The 25,380-nt window shown below is 35.6% G+C and overlaps 1 protein-coding gene across 1 annotated transcript in view; it reads left to right on the top strand.

Annotated features, from left to right (window-relative positions):
• Positions 1-1,097: 1,097 nt before the first annotated feature.
• Dnal1 (dynein axonemal light chain 1) overlaps positions 1,098-25,380 on the top strand; it is a 38,435-nt gene continuing 14,152 nt past the window's right edge. Inside the window, exons 1-5 of the mRNA XM_076849899.2 lie at positions 1,098-1,152; positions 6,213-6,251; positions 10,617-10,726; positions 13,523-13,578; positions 22,598-22,653. Of these exons, the coding sequence (XP_076706014.1) occupies positions 1,150-1,152; positions 6,213-6,251; positions 10,617-10,726; positions 13,523-13,578; positions 22,598-22,653 (264 nt within the window). The 5' untranslated portion in view covers positions 1,098-1,149. The remainder of the gene's footprint in view (positions 1,153-6,212; positions 6,252-10,616; positions 10,727-13,522; positions 13,579-22,597; positions 22,654-25,380) is intronic.

Genomic DNA, 25,380 nt, shown 5'->3' with positions numbered 1-25,380 from the left:
GTAAATTTCTGATGAAATACAGTTCATATAGTGGTAGATGAAATGAATTCATGGTCAAAGTTTATGACTCTAATGACAAAGAGGAAATAGAAGTAAGATTCTGAAAAAGCATAAAGATACACACACACACACACACACACACACACACACACACACACGGCGCATGCCTGTAATGCTAGTGGCTGGGGAAGCTGAGGCAAGAAGATTGCAAGAGGACTGCCAGTTCAAAACCATGCTCAGCAATTTAAGGAGACCCTGTCTTTAAATAAAATATAAAATATATAAAAAGGACTGGGAATGTGGTTTAGTAGTTAAGTGCCCCTGGGTTCAATCCCCCTGGGGGAAGAAGATTGATATTTCACCATTAATGCTATTTGCATAGAGTATAATCCACTATTTTGAGTAAAATGAATATACAACTGGGTTTCAGTGGGACTTTGGGGCTGGTCACAGGGAGTGCGTGTAAGTTTTTAAAGCTTCAGAAAGACTGTGTCAATTACAAACAGCAGTATGTTAGTGTCTATTCTCCATTCTTCTAGCAACTCTATAAAGTCACTCATTTATTTGCAATTTTAACTATTCTGATAGTGGGAACACCTCATTTCCGTGACACCAACATTTTGTGATAATTTAAGTATGAAGCCCAGCTTTCAGGGTGCCTCTGGCTCTCTGGAGGACCAGGGGTAAAGATACAAGAAATTCTATCGAGTTTAACTCTGGGTATTCTCCGATGGCCAGGTAAAGTATACACAGTAGGTAGTTTATTCTCCCTGGTTAAGAAAAGATGGGAAAGACAGTCTTCAACGGAAAGGGATTTTGTCAGTTCTGAGAACGGGAAATGCTATCGGGAGGTTTTAAAGATTTCAGCGTCACTCCAGATCAAATGCTTTCGGAAGGGAAAAGGACATCTCCCCACCACTGGTGGCGGTTAAGCTCTCCTGCCCTCGGCTGTCGGCAGGGAAGCGGCAGCCAGGCGGGAGGACCCCGGCCCGCGGAGCTGTCCCACAATGCCCCGCTCGCGCCACCCCAAGGGCGGAGAGGAAGGACCGTTGCCGGGGCAGGCGTCCGCGGAGAGCACCGAGAGCTGCGCATGCGCACTTAACGCGGCGGGCCCTAGCAACCGGAGCAGTGACAGTAGCAACCGCCGGAATGGTGAGTACCCTCCGGGCCTCCTAGCCAAAGCTGAGATGAGGTTGGGACTGGAAAAGGGTGACTGTGAAGTGTTGAGGGCCGCGGGGTTTTCGAACAGCGGAAGGGAGTCGATAGCGGATGTTGGCTCAGTGGAGTCCAAGGCCTGAGGCGAAAGGAGAGCCCTGGCAAAGGGTGGTCTGGGGTGAGGGTGGCCTGAGACTGGTTGGAAGTTGGGTTAAAATAGAGGGGCCCTGGCAGAAGAAAAAGGAGGGCGAAAAGCAGGAAGTTTTCGGGACAAAGATGATGGGAAGGGGGATGTGGATAAAGATAGCTCTTTACGTAGCAATAATTTTAACTCCCTCACCCCCTGTTGAGATGGAGGGAGCTCGGGCTAGTTACGAGGGGGGTCAGTGTAACACCCATTGGCAGCAGTATCCCTAACCTGTGAAGTGCCCAGATTGCCCTCCGAATGACTGTAAGTGCACTTATTAGGTAACGCTGATGGAATATACTAGGGCAGTGTTTCTCAAATTTCAATATGCATAAATTTGAGCTTGTTGGAATGCAGATTATTAATTTTTAATATGATTGGGTGTTCAGGAATGTGCATTTCAACGATGCACCTCAAATGATTCTAAAATTGGGGAGCATCACACCTCACTTAGAGAAATCCTTCTGCCTTCGATTTAAAACCAACCAGCGGTTTTGTCCAATCAGAGCTTTTATGAAATAATGATTTTGCCTAGTGATGCTTCTCAGCTCCTAAAGTGTGCACTCACTCTCTTACTTACCTACTTGGTAGTTCCAACTGGTAGTTTGAAAAAGTTTACAGATCCAGCTAATGTTATTTAGCAAAGATGTGATTGTCCTGATGGATGGAGATGTTGATAAAGAAATATTGGGTCTAGGAGTATAATTCAGGAGTAGAGAGTTTTCCTAGTAAGGTGATGCCCTGGGTTCCATCTCCAGCACCATGAGATAGATAGATAGGTCCACATAAATTTACATTTTAATGTAGCTTTAAAAAGATAATATTACACATTAAAGCTCAGGTTTCTGGCTTCTCTGAAAAAAAATTTAACATTGGACACATGTTGCTATGGGCATAGGTGTAACTTATGCAGTCGAAGGGGAGAAATAAAGAATGTCCACGCGCTTCTGCCCTTTCAATGTTTTATTCACTCAAATCACTCAATAAATTTCACTCTATAGATTCTTTTTTTATGTTATAGATGGACATGATACCTTCATTTATTTAGCTTTATGTAGTGCTGAGGATCGCACCCAGAGCCTCACACATGCTAGGTGAGTGCTCTACCATTGAGCCACAACCCCAGCACTCTATAGGTTCTTAATTAAGAAAATGACAATCCTTAATGCTAGGCACTGCAATAGCATAATCAATTCACTGTGAACAATTCTAGATTAATTCTATACACTGCAAACACTCTTAATCATGAGAGACATTCCCTCTGGATGCTAAGGTCAAGTGCCACGTAGAAAGTTTCAAGCCTTAGGCTCTAAGTCCAGCAAATGCACACTCACTCAAACTGTGGTGATCAGGTCAGGACCAAGGCAGGCTTCTCCTGGGGTGGAGCTGATGGCCAGTTGAGGAGAGGGTGGTAGGGAAAAGTTGCAGTTCTCACCAGGGTCAGAGTTTGAGAGCCATGAGGAAGATGCAGAAGATCAGGCAAATGATGAGAAGAGTGGTATGTCAGTCCAATCCTCATCAGGCTCTCAGGCATGAGGGCATCAGGGTCATATGGCTGAATGTCTGTTCATTTGCTCCATTTATACTAAATTTTGGAGCTTCTGACCACCCTTTCAATCCCTATCAGCTGCCACTGGATTTCATCATTTGTCCTGGGGTTAAGGCATCTGGTCTGGTGGTCCCCACCCTGATTTTTTTGCCTTTTCCCCTTATCAGGGTGAGAGCAACATGACAGAGACTTCACTCTGAGCTTGTCAGGGTGGGGAAAAGTGACTTGTTTATGTCAGGCCTATGCGATCATATTGGACAGCTCCGTAAGCATACTGGGTGAGACTGCAGGTTTCAAAGTGGAGTTTTAAAATGGAGTTGCTTAGGCTAAGGCCTAAGGCCATCCTTATAACACATTCTTTTCACATTTTAGTGTTACTGAAATATAATGGCTCATAACTGTCAGTATGTTTTCTTTCTTAATGGTACATAAAACAAGGGTGTTACAATTAATGGAGTTTTTGTATTTGAAGAAATATGATGTTAGGATAATTCGTTTCCCCAAATCCCACCAGCCAAAAGTTGTTTGGAGCCAAGTAGAAGTTACGCTCTTTAGTGGGCTCTGCCCTTAGCTGCTTAGATTTCATCAATTAATGATATCCATTTGGTCTTTCAGGCATTTGTGGGTTTTGACTCCTCCTGTTTATTAAGGGAAACAAGTGACCTGCAACAACTTATATTGCCACAGTAGACAGATAAATTGCTTCTCTTTCTACAATGTTGTGAAAGTGTTCTTTTGGTGCTGTTTTTTTATGAACTCATGCATGCAAGGATTTCTCTGGGAAAATCAACTAGGAATGGATTGTTCAGTGATAGGGTCTATGCATACTTTAAATTTTCTAGGTACTGTCATTGTGTTTTCCAGAATGGCTGGGCCACTTTTTACCTTCTCCAGCAAAGTATAAGATCACTTTTATTGATCTGCAAATGTTTCCAGTTGTTTTGAGTTTTTCTGATTTTCAGTGAGTTCAAACACCTGTTAATATTAGTTATCTAAGTTTAAGTTTCTGTGAATTGTCTGTTTATATTTTTGCCATTTGTTTCCATTTTTATTTTTATTTGTAAAATTTAGAAGTCCCTTGGGTACACTAAGCCCTTTGTTGCTTTCAAATGAAAAATATTTTCTCCCAATTTTACTGTTAAATTTGTCAGTGGTGTTCTTTACTTGTTGATTGTGTTTGCTCTAATACTTACCAGTTTATTCTTTTGGGTTTTCTTTACTGATGATCATCTGCACATGATGACAGTTTAATGTTTCAATCATTGCACTTTGTATTTCTTTTGTTATAGTGTTTATAAAGATCTCTTGAGCCATAGTAAACAGTAGTAGTGATAATGAGCATCCTTGATGTTTTGGGGACCTTGAAGGAAATACTTTTAATGTTACCTTTCCAGTTGAGCCCACTTTGACTACCTTATTTAAAATAAATATCCTACACACACACTTATACTTTCTGAATACCCCTTACCAACCTTGAAGTTTTTTTAAAAAATCTGAATAATTGTTATCTTCCAATTTACATATATATAATCTCCTCCAGCACATGTAAGTTTCAAGGCAGGAATCTTTGTTTTGTCCAACATATCAAAACACATAAAAGAATGCTTGGCATGCAGTAGACACGGAATAGTTGCTGAAATAAATTAATTTTCCAAGTGTGGTATTGCAAATTTTTGGTATATAACTTTTATCAAGTAGGAATCTCTCTTTAACTATTAACTGACAACATTTAATATCAGATGCGGAAATTTATCAAGTGTTTTCTACACTTACTGAAATAAACATGATTTCCTATGAATAATCCACTAATTTTTATACTTTGAAATTTTTCTGTTGTGCTCTGTGCTATTGGGATAAACTATTCATTCTTTATTTTTTATTTTTATTTTTTGGTAGTTGTAGATGGACAGCATACCTTTATTTTATTTGCTTATTTTTATGCGGTGCTGAAGATTGAACCCAATGCTTCACACATGATAGGCAAGCACTCTGTCACTGAGTCCCAACCCTAGCCCCCAAAATATTCTTTCTTGATCATGATCATTATATATTATTGACTTTGGAGAGATCTAATATTATTCAGAATTTCCAAATATGTGTTAAAAAGTAAAGAGGACTTTTTATGTGGTTATGCTATCATTTTTCTAGACCATAAAATAAGTTGGCAACTTTCCTCTTTCTCTGGGTTCTGAAACAACTTGCATAAGAAGGAATATTCCTTGAAAGCTTGTTACAGTTCACTTGTAAAACCATCTAAGCTTGGAGCTTTATGAGAGAAGGATGACAGTAAACTTCTTTGATTATCATTTTAATGTTTCCAATAGTATTATTCTATTCAAAGTTTCTGATTCTTTTTTTGTGACAGTTTTCATATTTTTATGTTTTTTCTAAAAATGAAAACTTCATCTAGGTTTTAAAAACTATAACAAATTTTGCTCATTTTATTTAAAACACTTGATAAAAATCTCTGTGGTATCTACCTTATTCATTCTGTATTTTAAATTTATATATCTCTTATTTTTTCCCAGTCATGCTTGCAAGAGAATTAAGAACCCCTTCCCCTTCTGCTTTTCATTGACCTCTTCCTTTGTATTTTTTCTTTGGGTTTGCCATATGTACTTTTTAAAATGTCTTAAGTTCTTATTAGCCCATTTGTTTCCAATCTCTTGTTTTCTGATGAATGCATTTGAAAATGCAGATTTCTTTCTTAGTGCTGAATTCCTCAAATAAGTTGAAATTGAACTATGACAAATTTTTTATCATTTAGAATTTTTAATTTGTACTTATTGATGGAATTCTTTTAAAAAGATTTAGACGTGTAGATTTTTGTCATATATCATTCTTTGCAACATGAAAAGGAGTTTATGCGTATGAAATAAAATTGTTAATATTTTTTTAAAATTTTGCCACTGTCACCTGGCCACAGCAATCGTAAATTGTTCCTAATTGTAATGCATCCAAATTTCAATGTTACAATATAAAAGAAGATGTAGATTTTAGAATCAATGAAATAGAATATATTTTAATACCAAGTATTGAAAGCTATATATTTTTTGTAAATCAAGTGGAAGTGAAATGTATGAGCATTACATAGTGATTTCCTTATTTTTTCTGAGTGGTCTTTAAAGAAATCATTAAAATACCTTCTTGCCTATTAAATCTCAAAGAAAGACATTAATCCTTTTAAAGATGGAAGCTAAGCTAATGATTAATGAATGAAAATTGAATTAATAAATCACACCAATAAAAACAGCCTGTTTCTTCTTCCTCCTCCTCTTCTTTTTTCTTTTTATTTTCTTCTTCTTCTTCTTTTTTTAAAAGGCAAAAGCAACAACAATCAAAGAAGCCCTAGCCAGATGGGTAAGTATGTGAGTTTTTCCTTCTTTTAGAAGCCATAAAAGGAAAATTTGGATAGTTATTTAAATCCGACCACTCAATACAAGGTATCCTTGTGATATTGGAACTGTTCAGCTATCTTGTCTGTGGTAGTGAATACATGAATTTATACAGTGGATAAAATTGTTTGGGACTTAATACATACATACAAATATATATTCACTCATACACGTGAGTACTAGTAAATTTGGGAAAATCTAAATAAAACTGATACATTATATCAGTAGCAATACCTTAGTTATGATATACTGTAGTTTTATATACTATTACCATTGGGGAGTAATATTCTGGTCAAACTGTACATGGGATCACTCTGTTTTTGTTGTTTTGTTTTGTGGTGCTGGGAATCAAACCCAGGGCTTTGTGCATGCTAGGCACAAACTCTACCACTAAGCTGCTACCATCCCCACCCCTCAAATATCTTAACAGAAATGTCAATAAAAATATAAATATGGAAAGACTGATTAACCTATTGCTATAAAATGGTTGGAACCTTTGTATTATAGTACATTTTCTTTTCCAGTTTTATCAGTCACTTTCAAGTAATAGAGTGGTAAATATTGTGGATTGTCTAGGCTTTAATCAGATGATAGTTTTAGCCTGTTGGATGTTAGAACAGAGATAGCCAGTATAGACCAACGTAAATTACACATAAACAACTGAAAACACATGGAGTAAAAATACTAAAGTATATAGTAATATTAGAGAGGAAACACATTGTAAAAAACATCCATTAAATATAAACCATAAGTGTGGCATTCAGCTATTCATCACTATGACCAAAATACCTGGCAAGAACAACTTAAAGGAAAAAAGTTTATATTGGGTTTATGGTATGGAAGGTTCATGTGGGAGGCCAACCTTACGGGTGACTGAGTTACACTCCCCAGCTGGGTGCTGAGGCGCTCAGTCACAGAAATGGGTGTGTCTTGCTACAGCCACATGGGTGAAGCTATGCTCACCTGTTCCTTTGTAATATAACCCCTTGCCCTGTTTAGGATAGAATCTTCCATGGAAGTGCCTTGTGTGTGTCCCCTCCTCTGACTGTGCCCTTGGGTGTGGCCTACCTAGGTGTCAATCAACCTGCTGACAGTGGACATCATGAAGATAGACTCAGCCCCTTGAAACCTGACCCCTTGCCTCATTTGAATAGCTTCTCCTCAATAAAAGGGGTCAGCACATGCTCTCTCTCTCTCTCTCTTTCTGTGGACCCTTAAGGTCTGAGGAGCCGTCACAGCGACCCCAAAGAAAAAGGTATTTGTGTCTCTTGTGTGGTTATTTCGTGCAGCCCAGTTAGCCCAGTTTAACTAGAGTAACCCCTGAGCCTTTTAGTCTCGAGAACAGAAACCCAGCAGGTTCAGTCCAAGGTCAGTCAGTTCCATTGCTCCTGAGTGAGGCAGGACATCAGGGCAGAATGGCATGATGGAAGAAAGCTGCTCAGCTCATAACCACCAAGCAGAGAGGAAGAGCCAGGGACAAAATATGATCCCCAAAGACATACTCTAGTGAAATACTTCCTCCAGCCATGCCCTACCTGCCTACATAATCCACCTAATAGTCTACTGAAATTATTAATCCCTGAAATCGACTTAAATGGATTAATCCATTGATTAAATTACAGTTCTCATAATCTGATCATTGCACCTCTGGACATTTCTGCGTTAACTAACATGAGCCTTTTGGTGAACACCTAATATCCAAACCATAACAATGAGTATTTTGAATATTAACATTCTGTAATGGGAATAGTTGTAATTCAGCATTTATAGATAAAATTCCCATAGAGTACAAAGATGTCACCTTAATTTCTGTGCCCAGTGATAACTTTTTTGTCTATGCTATATAGTTTGTTACAAAATAATGTACTCTTTACTTTTATAGCTTTGGAAAAAAAAAGTCTTTTTAAAAATTTTTTAGTTGTTGATGGACACAATACCTTTATTTTGTTTTTTAATTGATTTTTTATGTGGTGCTAATGATCGAACCCAGTGCCTCACACTTGCTAGGCAAGTGCTGTACCACTGAGCTACAGCCCCAGTGCTCACATTAAATTTTTTTGAGGCGGGGGTGGGGTGAGGTGGGTACCAGGGATTGAACCCAGGGGCACTTAACCATGGAACCACATCCCCAGCCCTATTTTGTATTTTATTTAGAGAGAGGGTCTCATTGAGTTGCTTAGTGCCTCACAGTTGCTGAGACTGGCTTTGAACTCACAATCCTCCTGTCTCAGCCTCCTGAGCTGCTGGGATTACAGGTGTGCAGCATCGCACCCGGCTAATTTTTAACATTTAAAAAATGTTCTTTGGGTTGAGGATATAACTCAGTTGATAGAGTGCTTGCCTTGCATGACAAGGCCCTGGGTTCAATTCCCAGCACCACACACACACACACACACACATATAAAAATGTTCTTTATTGGCACATAATTGTACATATTTATGGGATACAATGTGACATTTTAAAAAATTTTTTAGTTGTAGATTGACACAACACCTTTATTTTTATGTGGTACTGGGGATTGAACCCAGGGCCTCACATGTGCTAGGTAAGTGCTATATGACTGAGCCATAATGCCAGCCCAACAATGTGACATGATATATGTATGTAATGTATAATCATCAATTCAGTATTATTTGCATATCCACCTCCTCAAACATTTATCATTCCTGTGCTAATATTTGAAATCCTTTCTTTATAGTTATTCTTAAATATATAATAAATTATCATTAACTATAGTCACCCTACTGTGCTATAGAATACTAGAACTTATTCCTCCTATTTGTACCTGTTACTTCCCTCCCTCTTACTCTTCCCAGCATCTGGTAACCACTGTTATACTGTGGACTTCTATGAGGTCCAATTTTTAGGTTCCATAAATGGGTAAGGACCTGTAGTATTTTTCTTTCTGTTCCTGGCAAATTTCACTTAAAATGAATGAGTCCTCCCAGCTCATCTGTGTTGCCACAAATGGCAACCCATCATTTATTGAAGATTTGTGGGGTTTAAGTTTTCTTTCCCCTAACCTACAAATGTGTGATACAAAAGTACTGACTGGATATATGTTATATCTCTTTCAATGGACTATATATTTTCTATTGTTGATGTGTGATGAATTGATTTTTTAAATGAGCCTCTTTGTATCCTACATTTCACAAGATTAATCTAATCAGTAGATTAATCCATTTAAAACCATTTCAGGGATTAATAATTTCAGTAGACTATTAGGTGGGTTATGTAGGCAGGTAGGGCATGGCCGGAGGAAGTATTTCACTAGAGTATGTCTTTGGGGATCATATTTTGTTCCTGGCTCTTCCTCTCTGCTTGGTGGTTATGAGCTGAGCAGCTTTCTTCCATCATGCCATTCTGCCCTGATGTCCTGCCTCACTCAGGAGCAATGGAACTAACTGACCTCGGACTGAACCTTCGATACCATAAACTCAAAATAAACTTTTGTCCTTTAAGTTACAGAAAACACAGGAGGGCAAAGGAAATGGTCCCTGAGCTTCATCAAGTTGTGTTGGAAAGAGAGAACTAACTCTAAGTTAGTGATGTGCTTGGAAAATATTAATAGGCAGCTTGTATGGGTAATTAAATTTTAAATTATATGCTTAATACTAAAACTAAATACTAAGGTAGGATTTAGTGAATTAGAGTAGAATAGATAGCTTTGATCTCAGCTGTGTTATAAAGAGAATATCTTTAAAATTTCTTATATTTGGGGTTCTAGCTCAGGCTGAAATAAGTATAGAAAAAAGAAGATGAATGAAATCTTACCATTCTGATCTGATATTTAATGAGGTCAGTTAGGGACAAGGAATATTTTTTTAGGAAAATCAATTGATAGACTTTTTATTTTATTTTATTTGTACTAGGAATTAAACCCAAGAGCCTTACCACTGAGCTATATTCCCAGTCCTTTTTTTATTTTTCATTTTAAGACAGGATCTTGCTAAGTTGCTGAGGTTTCACTAAATTGCTGAGGCTGACCTACCTGCCTCTACCTTCCAAGTTGCTAGGATTACAGGCACGTGCCACTACACCTGGAAATGGATGAACAAAAGATTTTAAACAATATAAAAATATAAGTGATTTTTTTTCTCCTTATTTCCTTTTGCTAGGGACCTAACAATTATCTGATTGAGCGATATAGAAGCCTGGTTATTAGGGTCAGCAAATACATGGTTCAGTAAGTGATGAATAATTATTAAGTAGTTATTAAAATTCTAAAAATGTTGAAATCAAAATGTTGAAAGGTCTTCAGAAATCTTGCCTCTTTTGTTGTACATCATAACTAGGGATCATTTTGTTCCAAATTAACTTTTCTCATAGGAAGAGAAAACTGGTCAGAGGCCATCTGAAACCAAAGAGATAAAACTTTATGCCCAGATTCCCCCAATAGAGAAGATGGATGCATCCTTGTCCACATTGGCTAATTGCGAGTAAGTTCTCTTTTCATCCTTCTAGTATTGCTATTTAGTTTTCCTTTCTTTTTTCCTTTATACTACGATATATTTGTTTTCTGTGATTTTCATATTTTTGTTTGTTTATTGTAATTCTTCCCTTGGGAAAGTTAAATGTGAAAGATTACTGGTTTATAGGATTATTAATGGAATGATATTTTTCAATATAGTTTTTATGTTATATTTTTATATTATACAATATATTTTATAATATAATATATTTTATATTATAATATATTTTATATTATGATATAATATAGTTTTATATTATAATATATAATATAAATAATATAATATTATAATATAGTTTATATTATAATATAGTTTTTATATTATAATATAGTTTTTATATTATATTTGGAAATGGAAAAGTCCTAGTTTTTTGGAAGAAGCTAAATAACAGAATCAACTGTTACTCTGTCATTTGAGTCAACTACTTTTTCTTATAAAATTATCCATCAAATTCAGAACTGCATTTTTTTACTGATTACCTAAGGAATACGCACTTTTTAAAAAAACTAAAAATACATTGCAAACCATCCAGGAAATATAAAGAGCACAAAGTATTAATGTCAACCTAAATTGTAGTATCTTGTAAAATCAATGTTAGCATTTTTACATAGAGCCTTTTAATTTTTACCCCCACTACTAGGGATTGAACCCAGTGGTATTCTACCACTGAGCAACATTCCCCCAGCCCTTAATCTTATTTTTAGACAGGATATCACTAAACTGCCAAAGCTGGTCTTGAACTTTTGATTCTTCTGCCTCAGCCTCCTGAGTAGCTGGGATTATAGTTGTGTACCACCTCACCAGGCTAATTTTTTTTTAATCCTAATTGGGATAAAATTGCACTTGTTTTGTAATCCTATTTCCTATGACTTCAATGATCAGATCTATGTTAATTTCTTTTAATTTATTTTCTAAATATTCAGTTTTTAGCAGGATTGTATGCTAATTTGAGGCAATTATACAGTGACACCTCATAACCATATTTTCAGGACCCTATTGTCTCCTGTCAGGTTTGTGGAATACTGTAGAGTACCTGGGGTTCTTTCTAACTTCTTCACCGTGTGTTTCTATAAATGTGATCCCTTCACCACCTGAACTTTCTGCAGGAGATAAGCTCCATCCCAATTTTATAGAATCATACTAAGGAATTCTAAGAATCCCTACAGTAGGCAATTGGGTAGTTCTTGGACACATACTTGTGAAAACATATTTGTAATCTTACTCATATCTATCTTTGGGATTAAAGGGAAAAGCAAACATATGTATTTATTGTGTGCAATTCATTCATTGTGATGAAAGCATACTGACTTACATAAAAATCTACCTTGGGATTCATATTTGGCTTCTAGAATGATCTTTTTTTGTCATAAAACCACCAAAAAGGAAACAAACTTGAGAAGATTTTGTATCCCATGCCAAAGCCTTCAGAAACCATTTAGAAAGAGTCAACCTGTTCATATTTTTGCTGACAATGTCTTTGGGAAAGCTATGTAAACAAGATTTAAATAATTATTTTCCAATAATATTTCTAGATTTTTAAGGCACTTTATTTATCACTGGTAGGTCTCAGGAATGGGGGATAACTAGAAAATATACAGATTTGGTGAAAACTATATAGTAATTGCTTTTGCTGTTTCAAACAGATAAATGAATAATTCCTCTTCAAGTCAAATTTAAGGGTAAGACATGTGTTCTAGCATCAAACTTACCTGGATTTTAATTTTGGACTGGCCACGTTGTGATTGTGTAATATTGGGCAAATTGTTTAACATCTTTGTGTCTCAGTTTCATTTGTAAAATGTGGATAATAATAACATTTATCTCAGAAAATTGTGATTGTTAAAATAATTCATGTAAATTGTTTAGAAGAATAGTGGGCACACATTAAATGTTCAACAAATTAGCCTTTATTATTATTTGTTTTGCATGAAGTTTCTAATATATTAAACATTTTATCAAGGAAGATTAAGAATGTTAACTGTGTTCCCTTTAAAAACTTTGTTTTTATATCATTAAAATATGGATAGAAAAAGTCTAGAAAAATATATGCAAAATATTAAAAGTATGAATCTCTAGGGAGGGTGGGACAGTTGGGATTACATATGACATTATATTTTTTCAGTATACATTTCTGAAGGATTTAACACATGAAAAAATATATCTTTACAAATGTATATACATAATTGTGTTTTTGAGGTTTGGAGCTTTTGTTTTGTTTTACTAAGAGGAGTTGTATAAAATATATTGTTTTACAAGATGGTTTTTAAATTTAACTTACATCATGGACATCTTTACAAGTCAGTATCTATAGCCCAATATCATTTTTTAGTATCAGCATAGTATTTCATTATCTATTCCAAGTTGACAGATTTTTTCAGAGATTTTTTCTATTATAATTATATAATAAGTAGTCTAGTTTGTATATCTCTTGGCACTCATCTTTGTATTTTAGTAGGCTGCATTCCTAGCAGTAAAATACTAAGAACATTTGCATTAAAAATTTTTATAGATAACACCAAATTGCTTCAAAAACATTTTTTAAATTTCCTACAATAAGTGTGTATTAACATTTACAAGGGGGGAGGATCGTTTAAAAAATCAATGAATTCTATGACTGAATGAGGAAAAAGGATTCAATGTAAAAAAAAAAAAGTCAATTGCTTAAATATTATCTTCCATGGGAACTACTATTGAGGAATAATTTCTAATATACTATTATAAGTTTTTCATGTTAATAAAAGTTTTTTCTTTGTTCTTTTAAAGGAAGCTTTCACTGTCTACAAACTGCATTGAAAAAATTGCCAATCTGAACGGCTTAAGTAAGTGATCCATGGTAACAGATGGTTCTTGAATTTTAAGCATTCCAGAGATACTATGTAATTCTAGAAGCTGGCACCTGTTTCTTTAGGTTTTTGGTTTTTTGTGCTGGGGATTGAACCCAGGGGTACTTTACCACAGAGCCACATCCCCAATCCTTTTTATTTTTAATTTTGAGACAGGTTCTCACTAAGTTGCTCAGGGCTTCCCTAAATAGCTGAAGCTGTCCTCAAACTTGCAGTCCTCCTGCTTCAGCCTCCCAAGTCACTGGGATTACAGGCATGAGCTACCACACTTGGCCTGGTACCTGTTTTAACCGAAGTATTGTCAGATGACAGAATGTATAAACGATGAGTCTTAGATTTGATTATCCAAAGAAAATAACACTTGAACATTTTAACGATCTTTTAAAACTTTCATAAAAGTTGAAATACTTTAAATAGGAAATCAGATTTTTGTTATGTATTTATTTCTTTGTTTAGATTTGTCTTGTGTGTATTTCAAACTTGTTATATTTAAAATTTAATCCCTCACCATGTCTTGTTTTCCCTATATTCTTATTCTTGTTAATGACATGTCCACCTTCTTAGTTCCCAAGGTCTCTGATGATCAATTGGTTTCCAATTGCTGCCATAACTTGCTGACTTAAGTCAACAGAAATTTATTCTCTCACAGTTTAGGAGATCATAAACCTGCAATAAGTTTCATTGGACCAAATATCAGGCCACATTCCATATGAGGCTTTAGGAGGGAATCTTTTTCTGGCCTCCTCCATTTTCTTTTCTTTTTCTTTCCTTCATTTGTTCCTTCCTCCCTCCCCTCCCCTCCCCTCCCTTCCCTTCCCTTCCCCTCCCTTCCCCTCCCTTCCCCTCCCCTCCCCTCCCCTCCCTTCTCTCTTCTCTCTTCTCTCTTTTCTCTTCTCTCTTCTCTCCTCCTCCTCCTCCTCCTCCTATTCCTCCTCCTCCTCCTCCTATTCCTCCTCCTCCTCCTCCTTCTCCCCTCCCTTCCCTTCCCTTCCCTTCCCTTCCCTTCCCTTCCCCTCCCTTCCCTTCCCTTCCCCTCCCTTCCCTTCCCTTCCCTTCCCTCACCTCCTTCCCTTCTCTCTTCTCTCTCTTCTCTCTCTTCTCTCTCTTCTCTCTCTCTCTCTCTCTCTCCTTCCCTCCCTCCCTCCCTCCCTCCCTCCCTCCCCTACTGGGATTGGACCCAGGGGTGCTCTACCACTGAGCTACATTTTAGCCCTCTTCCATTTTTTTTCTTTTTTCCACATTTTTTATTGGTGCATTATAGTTGTATATAATTATACAATTTATTGTTATATATTTGTACATGCTCACAATTTAACAGTATAATTTGGCCAATATCATTTCCTAGTGTTTCCCCTTTCCTCCTCTCCTCCCTCTCCCTGGTCCCTTTTCTCTATTCTACTTATGTTCCTTCGATTTTCATGACTTCTCCCATTCTGTGTCAGGTCAAACCTCTGCCTCACTCTTGTGAGGGTATGTGTGATTGCATTTCGGCCACACTGAGATATTGAGGACAATTTTTCCATTTTAAAAAAGATCCTTAATTTAATCATACCTACAAAGTACCTTTTTGCCATTATGACAGATCCTAGGGATTAGGATACAGGTACTTTTGGGAGAACCATTATTTAGCCTACTATATTCTCTCTTCACTTAAACCCTACACCCAAGTTCATCAGTAAGTCCTATTAATTCTACTCTTTGAAGCAGCTTTCAAATAACTTGTTGCTTTTCCATTTCTAGGAGCCCCAACTTGAATTTAGCTTCCCCTTAGATCATGTTTATCAAACATTTTTACCACTTTCTACAATAAGAAATACATATGAATTTATTATATGTTCATATGAATATACATATAAAATATATACATACACATCTAAACTGGAATAGAATTTACAAAAAAATAGTATGAACTCTTATAGCATAGGGTCCAGTATGTATTTTTTAAATTTGATTTTTTTTCAATGCTGACCCCAACCAAGTTGATTTCACAACTCATTAATGGATTATTACCAATAGTTAGAAAAAAGACTACCTTATGACTTTTGTGATAATCTCCTAATTAATCTCTTTTTCTCCTTTCTATTTTTCAGTTAAACTTTATCAATGATACCAGAGTTTTCTTTCTAAAAATATTATTTTTTCCCAGGCATGGTTGGTACATGCCTGTAATCCCAGCAACTCAGGAGGCTGAGGCAGGAGGATCCCAAGCTCAAAGCCGGCCTCAGCAACTTAGCAAAGACCTAAGCAATTTATCAAGACCCTGTCTCAAAATAAAAATATAAAAAGGACTGGGGATGTGGTTAAGTGCCCCTGGGTTCAATCCTTAGTACAATAAATAAATAAATAAATAAATAACTTGTTTTTATATCATTCTTCTAGATCTGAGATCTAGGCTCTCCTTTGCTTAATAAAGACCTAATGTCTTAATGTCATAGTCAAAACCATCTAAAAGTTTGTATCAAAGAATTAAAAATAAATAGCTGGGTACGGTGATGCACACCTCTAATCCCAGCGGCTCAGGAAGCTGAGGCAGGAGGTCATGAGTTCAAAGCCAGCCTCAGCAATGGTGAGACACTGAGCAACTTGGTGAGACCCTGTCTCTAAATAAAATATAAAATAGGGCTGGGGATGTGGCTCAGTGGTTGAGTGCCCCTGAGTTCAATCCCCACTATCACATAAATAAATAAATAAATAAATAAATAAATAAATAAGATGCTTGTACCACTGTATTTATCCCAACATACCATTGCTTTATTATGACTGTACATATTTATTGATGTAACATTTTTCATGGAGAGCAGCCCCCTCCTATAATAGGAAAATCCTATAAGAAAATAAAGATTAAGAATGCCACATTCAAATGTTACGTCCCTCTCTAAAAACTTTCCTAATTTCCAGCATCATAATTACTTCTTTTCTTTTTTTATTTTTATTTTTTTTAAAGAGAGAGAGAGGGAGAGAATTTTTTTACTATTTATTTTTTAGTTTTCGGCGGACACAACATCTTTGTTTGTATGTAGTGCTGAGGATCGAACACGTGCCACACATATGACAGGCGAGCACGCTACTGCTTGAGCCACATCCCCAGCCCTCTTTTCTTTAGAAGAATGTTTTTATTTTTTTTTTAGTTGTAGATGGACACATAAATTAATTAATTTATTTTTTTATGTGGTGCTAAGGATCGGACTCAGTGCCTCACACATGAGTGCTCTGCCCACTGAGCCACAACCCCAGCCCTCATAATTACTTCTTCTTTGAGAATATTTATAACAGTCTACCTTGGATTGTAATAATAATTATCCACTTCATATAATTATGGTGAAGATTAAATGAGTTAGATTACATGAAGTACTTAAGAATTGTGCTGGTTCAGATAAAGTGCTCAATAACTATTAATCACTATTATAGTTGAGAATATGTTTTGCTCTTTAGATAGTGAGCTTCTTGAGGGCATGCATAACATATTATTGGTCTTTTCTATTCCAGATCCTTTCCCCCCCCAGTACCTTTCTCAAAGTTGGCACTCCAGGGTCTGGAGGGAGGTAGAGCATTTGCCTACTGTGTGAAAGGAGGGTGGGTGGTAGAGTGCTTGCCTACTATGCGAAAGGCCCTGGGTTCAATCCCCAGCACCACCACAAAACAAATAAACAAACAAACAAAACACACACACATCAAACTTGGCATTCTATATTTTTACAGTGTTAGAGGGAAGTGTTAACTATTGGAGCAGGTTTAAAATGACTCCCTCTATTCTGTTTTTTTCCTGACTTGTTGAATAATTTGTTCTCTTAGGTAAGTAGTCATTTTATTCTCTGCCTCAATTTCTTTTAATATAAGTATTTTGCTTGAGACTGCACTGAAACACATATTATGATAAACTATATGCTTTTCATTTCATAAAATCATGACTCATAATAGGGTCATGATTTTATGAAATGAAATAGGGTTGACTATGGTTTTTGACCCATATTCTAACTTAGGTTATTTGGTGTGTAACTCTCTGGAAAATTATATTAAGAAGAATTCCCAGTCACGCATAGTTAGTGATACACACCTGTAATCCCAGTGACTCAACAGGTTGAGGCAAGAAGATCACAAATTCAAAGCTAGCTTCAGCAATTTAGCGAAGCTCTAAGCAACTCAACAAGACCCTGTCTCAAAATAAAAAGTAAAAAAGGCTGGGTATGTGACTCAGTGGTTAAGTGCCCCAGGTTTAATACCTTGTCACAATAACAACAACAACAACAAAAAGATTAAAGAAAAATAATTCCCACAATTCAATGGCAAAGGAAATCTTGATCAATTATTGATGTCTGCTATAAACATGGAATGAGAGAATACAGGTATTTGCTACACTTGACTCATCTCATTTTGGTTGTGCTTGTAATATAATACTTCCTTAGTCAATGGTTAGAAAATACATTTTATCTGTGACTATGAAGCAGAGAAATTAACAGAACCATATAAAAGATTGAATTTATGCCTCTAGCTTGCCTGTTACCCCCGTCCTTTCTTGAATATGATAGTTTATCTATTATGCTATGGCAGAAAGTTTAGAAATACATACATATTCCTATTTAACAGATGGTTTATAGGATGAATAAACACAAGGACAATTTAGTGTACCAAAACTGGGACTAGAAAACTCTATGACATGACTATATCCACAACCATGACTAAAAAACTATATATTGTGAGTATTAATAATCTCATATTAAAGATTAGAAAATAAGTTTTGTTTTCTTGTATCTTTGGCAACACAAACAAAACTATACTCTTCCAGGTTAGAAATAAACATAAAATTTGAAAGCCCTGTTTTGATTTCCATCATGACCTTGTATGAAGAAAACAACAGTGTTTTCCTTCTAGTGGTACCTTAACGTATGCAACATATAAAATAAGGAAAATACATAATCGTGTTTTGTTAGAATGTGTAGTCTATTAATTTTAATATCATAATTTACCTATTTCCCTTCATGGCAATAAATAAGATGTTTTGAGCCCTTCATTACCATTTTATGTGCATTTTTAAACGGTAGTTTTATATATTAAATTAAATATCTTTGAGAGTTGCATTTATTTATTTCCTGTGACCTCATCATAATTGATCAGTCAGTTTTGGAATTGGTTCTGGGAATTGAACCCAGGGTACTCTTCCACTAAGCTACATCCTCAACCCTTTTTATTTCACTTTGAGACAGGGTCTAGTTTAAGTTGATTAGGCTGGCCTGGAACTTGTAATTTTCCTGCCTCAGCCTCTCCACCTAGCCAATTAGCGTATTTTGACATAAATGATTTCTCTTTCCACAGCCTCAGCACCCCATTTTTTTTTTGTAGTTGTAGTTGGATAGAATGCCTTTATTTTGTTTTTATTTATTTATTTATTAATGTGGTGCTAAGGATCAAATCCATTATCTCATGCATGCTAGGCAAGCACTCTGCCACTGAGCTACAGCACCCCCCCCCCAGTGTATTTTTAAATATTTTTTTTGTTATACTTGGACATAATACTTTTATTTTATTTATTTATTTTTGTGTGGTGCATGTGCTAGGCAAGCACTCTATCGCTGAGCCATAACCCTAGGTGCCATCTGCTAGCCCTTTTTATATTTTGAGACAAGAGTTTCACTGAGTTGCTTAGGGCTTCACTAAATTGCTAAGGCTGGCTTTGAACTTGCGATCCTCCTGCCTCAGCCTCCCGAGCCACTGGGCTTATAGGTGTGTGCCACTGTACCAGGGCTCTTTTTCCTCTTTGGAGCACTTTCAGTATTAGGTTTCTATTGCACCATATCCTCTTGGTTTTCTCCTCTCTTTCTGGCAGCCCGGTTTTGTGTCCCCAGATTTTAAATATTGGAGTGCTGTCAAAACTCAGTTCTTGCATCATTTCTCTTTGTTCTCTTCACTTGCTCCTCAGATTATCTCATCCAGGGTCATGGCTTTACCACATATATGCAGATGGCTCCCAAATTTAAATATCTACCCCTGAGGTCTTCTCATACTCCAGGTTCACATTCAGTGTCTGAATTCCACTGGATGTCTAATAGATATCTCATACTTTAACTTGAGCCTCTGGGATTACAGGCGGGCACCACTGCACCCAGTGATAATATTTTACTCTTTTATATCCCTTCTATGGCCTATTATTTCTATAATTTTATGTTCTGTTACTCTCTTCCTTTATTCTCTCAGGTAACTTCTTGTGTTTTGTGAACAGTTTGGATGTGGTTCTGCTTACAAACCTTTGCACTTAAAGTTCTCTAGCTGTTTACTGCCTTTGAGTATTTGTTTAGAAGTGACTTTCTATCTAAAATATCAACCTCTCCCAACACCTTATATTTCATTCATTTTATCTGCATATCTCTTTTTTTCCTTCATACTGGTCATACCTTATACCCTTACTCAATTTATTGTCTACCCAACATTAGCTTCAGGACAGCAGGAATTTTTATCTTTATTACTCACTGTAATATTATGAGTGCTTATTATTGTTCCTAGAAAATAGTTTGATAACTATGTGTTGAATGAATAAATTTTTGAATAACCTTTTTCTTTTTCTTCTTATTATTTTTTTATTGTTCTGGGGATAGAACCTTGTGAATGCTAGACAAGTATGCTACTACTTAGCTATATCCCCAGCCCTTAATATGCTTTTGATTCTTCATGAAATAGTTAAAGAGAAAGTTCTCATTTTTCTATATCAAAGAGCTTTAAGGAATAATTTGTTATGTAAATCTCAAATTAATAATTACATGGGGTATATTAGTTTGTGAAAGCTTCCAATACAAAATCCCAGAGACTGTGTGGCTTAAACAACAGAAATTTATTTTTTCTTAACTCTGGAGGCTAGAAGTCTGAGGTCAATTTTTCAACAGAGTTAATATCTTCTGACACCTCTCTCTTTGGCTTGTAGAAGGCTGTTGGCTTGGCTTCTCCCTTTGTCTTTACATGGTTTTCCTCTATATATTTGACCCAGTTTTTTCTTCTTATAAAGCTTCCTTTATATTGGACTGGGTACCTGTATGAACTCATTTTATCTCAATTAGCTCTTTAGAGGTCCTATCTCCAAATACATTCTAAGATAACTGGGAGTTAGGATATAAACATGAATTTTAAGGAAAATACAATTTAGCCCATAACATGGTGTCTTATTTCAGTGGTTAAGCCATTTTATATGAATTAGATCGTTCTTAAAATACCTTGTTTTGAAAACTCAATGATTCTCAAGATAATTGAAAATAATTTATTAAGTTAAATAAATTAAAACCAAAGTTATATGTGCCTGACACACCACATTATTTTTTGTATATGTGCCATAGATTAGGAACTTACTGAATGTTTTAAATAATTGTCTCATTTAATATTTATGTTATTATTATACTTACATTCTTATATATTTGATAAGACTGAGATTCAAAGAAGTTTGCTTACCTAGAGAATTGCAAGATAATTCAATCTGTGTTCTCACCATTGAATTATGTACATTACAAAATAGTATATCCACCAGAACCATCTGCAATGTCCCAGTAAATTTGCTACTAGCCACATATAGCTATTAAAGCACTTGGCTGGTGTGACTAAGAAACTAAAATTTTAATTAAATTTGAACTTTAATTAATTTAAATTAAATAGCCATATTTATCTTGTGACTACCACATTAGATAGTCACAGAAGTTTTATTTTTTTAAATATTTTTTAGTTGTTGATATACCCTTATTTTTCATTTATTTATATATGGTGCTGAGAATTGATGCCTCACACATGCTAGGCAAGCACTCTGCCTCTGAGCCACAACCCCAGCTCAATCATAAAAGTTCAATATGTGAAAACTAAATATATTACTTATACAAAAGTAATCACAGTAGTTTCTTGAAATAGAAGTGAGGTTTCCTATATTTTACTAGAAGTCTTATTTTTTTAATTTGGAAAAATAATGTACACATATGTTTTTATTCAAATGATTCAAAAGAGATCACACTAATACAATGAAAAGTAAGTTTTGGCCTGGGGCTGTAGCTCAGAGGCAGACTGCTTGCCTGGCATGTGTGAGGCACTGGGCTCAAGCCTTAGCATCACATAAAAATAAACAAAGAAAATAAAGGCATTCTGTCCATCTACAATTACGAAAAAACTTTTTTTAAAAAATTATTTTTCTGACCACAGACTCTGAGCTCCTTCCTAAAGTCAATCACTATTTCTATTTTCTATTTTCTTTTCCAGATAACTATACAAAAAACCAAAACCAAAAACAAAAACAGAAATATCCTCTTAAAAATTAAAACAGGCATTTTCTTTTTAATCAAATCACAATGTAATTATTTAAAATATTGAAAAACAAAACATTTTTAAATGCTAAATTTATTTCATTTCTCTTATAATACTTCACAGAGTAAAGGGTAACTTTTTTTTCTTTTCTCTTTTTTGTCGTACTAAGGTTTGAACCCTAGGCACTCTACCACTAAGCAACATCTCCAACCTTTTTTATTTTATTTTGAGACAGGGTCTTACTAAGTTGCCCAGACTGGCCTTGAACTTGGGATCCTCCTGCCTCAGCCTCTCAAGTAACTGACATCACAGGCGTGCACCACCATGCCCAGCTAGTAAGAGGGAACTATATAAATAATATATTTCCATTTTCCAGTGTGAGTTCTGATACTATATATTTAAACATATTTGAAACATACATGCTCCCCAAATAAAAGTTAACATCTTCTTTACTCTTATCCCTGTAACATTTTAACATTTTACTAGCCAGGCATTCCAGATACCTAATCAGTTTTAAATTTAATATTGACATGATGTGGGTTTATGGTTATTACAGTGCTTATCTTAGATAAATCAATGTTATTTCCTACTTGATTACCTATTTTTATTAATAGCCTTTTTTGCTCATCAAATAAGGTTATTTGTTACATAAAACTTATTAAAGCTTTATTATACTAGATTTACAATAATTATGATTCTCGTAAACAAAATGCTTTCTTTCTTTCCACTACAGAAAACTTGAGGATATTGTCTCTAGGAAGAAACAACATAAAGAACTTAAATGGACTGGTAGGTTGTTATCTAACATTTTTTAAAAAGGTACAAACTTTTTTTTAATTAAAAAATGTTCACAGCAGAAGCTTTGCAGAGTAAAAAAGCAAGTTAAAAATATAAACCACTGACAATTTAAACACTGCTGACATCTTTTGTCTTTTTACCTTTTTTCTGTTCTTCAGTGGGTATGTAGATTATAAAATCATACAATACATATTGTTTTGCATCTCCTTTTTAACTTAATTTGTAAAATTCACTTTCCCTTGTCATTTGTTCAGCAAATTCATTCAAAATATTTCTTGAATGCTTACTTGAAGCTAGGCACTGATTGAGGCACTAGAGAGACAGCAGAATGCCGCAGTCCGGCTGCAGCAAACTAAGGGGGGGGGTGACGAGCAACTTGTGTAGATTGATACAGCTGGAGTGGGAGCCATTTATTGTAGGACAGGAGCGGTATTTATACATTCCACACGGCTTATCTTAATTAGCATAAAATAGATACAGCAGTCAACCAATAGGGAATCTCCACACTTAATGGCTGGCTGGCATTACTTCACAAACCACTCCCTCTGGCATTTTGCCAGGCGCCATCCAGACTTGTTTACAGACTCTAACATTTCTCTGGCAGAATGCCAGGCGCCATCCTGACTTGTTTACAGACCTTAACAGCAGAATATAAAATAGTCCTTGCTCTCATAGAACTTAGATTATATGCGAGGGAGAGATATAAAAAGATAATTGTATAATGCATCAGGTGGTGATGAATGAAGAGAAACGAGGCATAAGAGAAGATAGAATGATGCAAATTCTCTCTGTGGAAGTGAGATGTAGACTATAAAGCTACAGAGCTGACCAAGGAGCAAGAGCACCAGGCTGAGGGGACAGCAGGGGAAAACGTCTTAGACCTGGTATCCTTGAGTAGGAGCCAGAAGAGTTGATTGAGGAAGGAGGGTGGTCCTCAATGACTTGGAGAAGGAACCAGGGACAGGCCGACAGAGATAAGATTTTATTTTATTTTATTTTCCCCAAGTGTCTTGCAAAGTCAGTAGAGGTTTCTGTTTTTATTTTTATTTTATGCAGTCCTGGAGATTGAGCCAGCTCCATCCCTGGCTCTTTTATTTTTTGAGACAAGGTGTCTCTAAGTTGCTGAAGCTGGCCAAACTTGGAATACCTCTGCCTTAGCCTCCTAAATAGCTGGAATTACAGGTATGAAAGCACCGTGCCTGACTTCCATTGGAGATTTTTAATTAGAGAATGCAACTTAAGTTTTTAAAATAAATTTAATCATACCCCCTTTTATATTTTTAATTTTTTTGTAGTGCTGGGATCAAACCCAGGACCTTGCACATGTTAGGCAAATGCTATACCACTGAGCTATACCCCAGCCCAGTCATACCGTTTTTTAACAATAGCCTAATATTCTATCTTATTGATGTATCATAATTTATTTAAGTCAGTTACTTATTAATTGTGTAGTTCATTTATAGTTTGGAGTTGTTATAATCATTCCTGTTATGAATTTTCTTTTAGCTATATTAATGTACACATTCATGAATAATTCAATAAATTCTTTGAAATGGAATTGCTGGGTCAAAAGATACGAATTTCTTTTAAGGCTTTTGTGACATATATTAAGTTTGCCCTTTGTAAAGGTTGAAACAGTTTATATTCCTACCAGTAATGTTTGAGGTTTTCCATTTCCCCATACCAACTTTAGGCATTTAAAAATTTTTTTTTTACTACAATACGCTATTTATTTATTTATTATTTGTTTATTTAGTGTTTGTGGTGCTGGAGATTGAACCCAGTGCTTTGAGCATGTGAGGGAAGCACTCTACCAACTGAGCTATATCCTAGCCCTTATTTTTTTATTTACTGATTATTTCAACTTCCTTCCAAAGAAGAATAGATGGAACAGTATTATGAAAATAGGCAATTTTAGGAAAGATGAAGCTAATTTCTTTTTCTTGTATCTGTTCCCCAAAGGGTAATACTTTTAGAAAAGTGTTTATTACTAAATAATTCATAAACATTCTGAAAATTTTTTGACTCCTGTCTTCATGTCCCCCAGTAAGTCTAGCTTGTGCTTCATAAGGGACAGCAGCAGGTTGAAACTGCAGTGCTTCCCATCAATAATCTCTTAAAATCAGGCCAAAGTGGCCATCCCCCTGCAGAAACAGTTTACCACCCGAATAGCAGTCAGTTTTCAGAGGTGCAATTTTGGAATTTTCTTGGATTTATTAGCCATTCTCTGAATTATATTCCTACTCTGTGTGTCTGTTTATCCACATAAAGTGTTACCAATAATTTATAAAATGCTTAGAAATTCTTCAGGATTAGATTCTGGAATTAAATAAAAGAAATTTCTTCCCCCAAACAATAACCAACAGCTGAATTGTTTGCTATCTAATTGGATTGATAAGCAAAATTCTAAATGATCTATAAAAATAAAATGGTTTGTTTTTTTTTTAAAGTATATTTGTAAATTTAAGGATATTTACTTTTTCTCCATTGTCTTAGCCTTCATAACACCCAACTGTTGGTTCTGTTTCCAGGATGTATCAGACATGTTTGAGAGGTGTGTGTGTGGGTGTGTGTGGGTGTGTGTGGGTGTGTGTGTCTATGTGTCCAAAACCTTTAACACTTATATGTAAACTAAAGAGAAATAAACTGCACAGGGATACAGATGCCAGACTCAGAATAGGTTCACATACTTAGTTGAATTATTCATCCAGACACATT

Source organism: Callospermophilus lateralis, chromosome 3 (assembly GCF_048772815.1).
Source record: "Callospermophilus lateralis isolate mCalLat2 chromosome 3, mCalLat2.hap1, whole genome shotgun sequence".
Taxonomy (NCBI): Eukaryota; Metazoa; Chordata; class Mammalia; order Rodentia; family Sciuridae; genus Callospermophilus; species Callospermophilus lateralis.
Note: the sequence above shows the minus strand (reverse complement) of the source record. Positions and strands in the feature narration are given on the sequence as shown.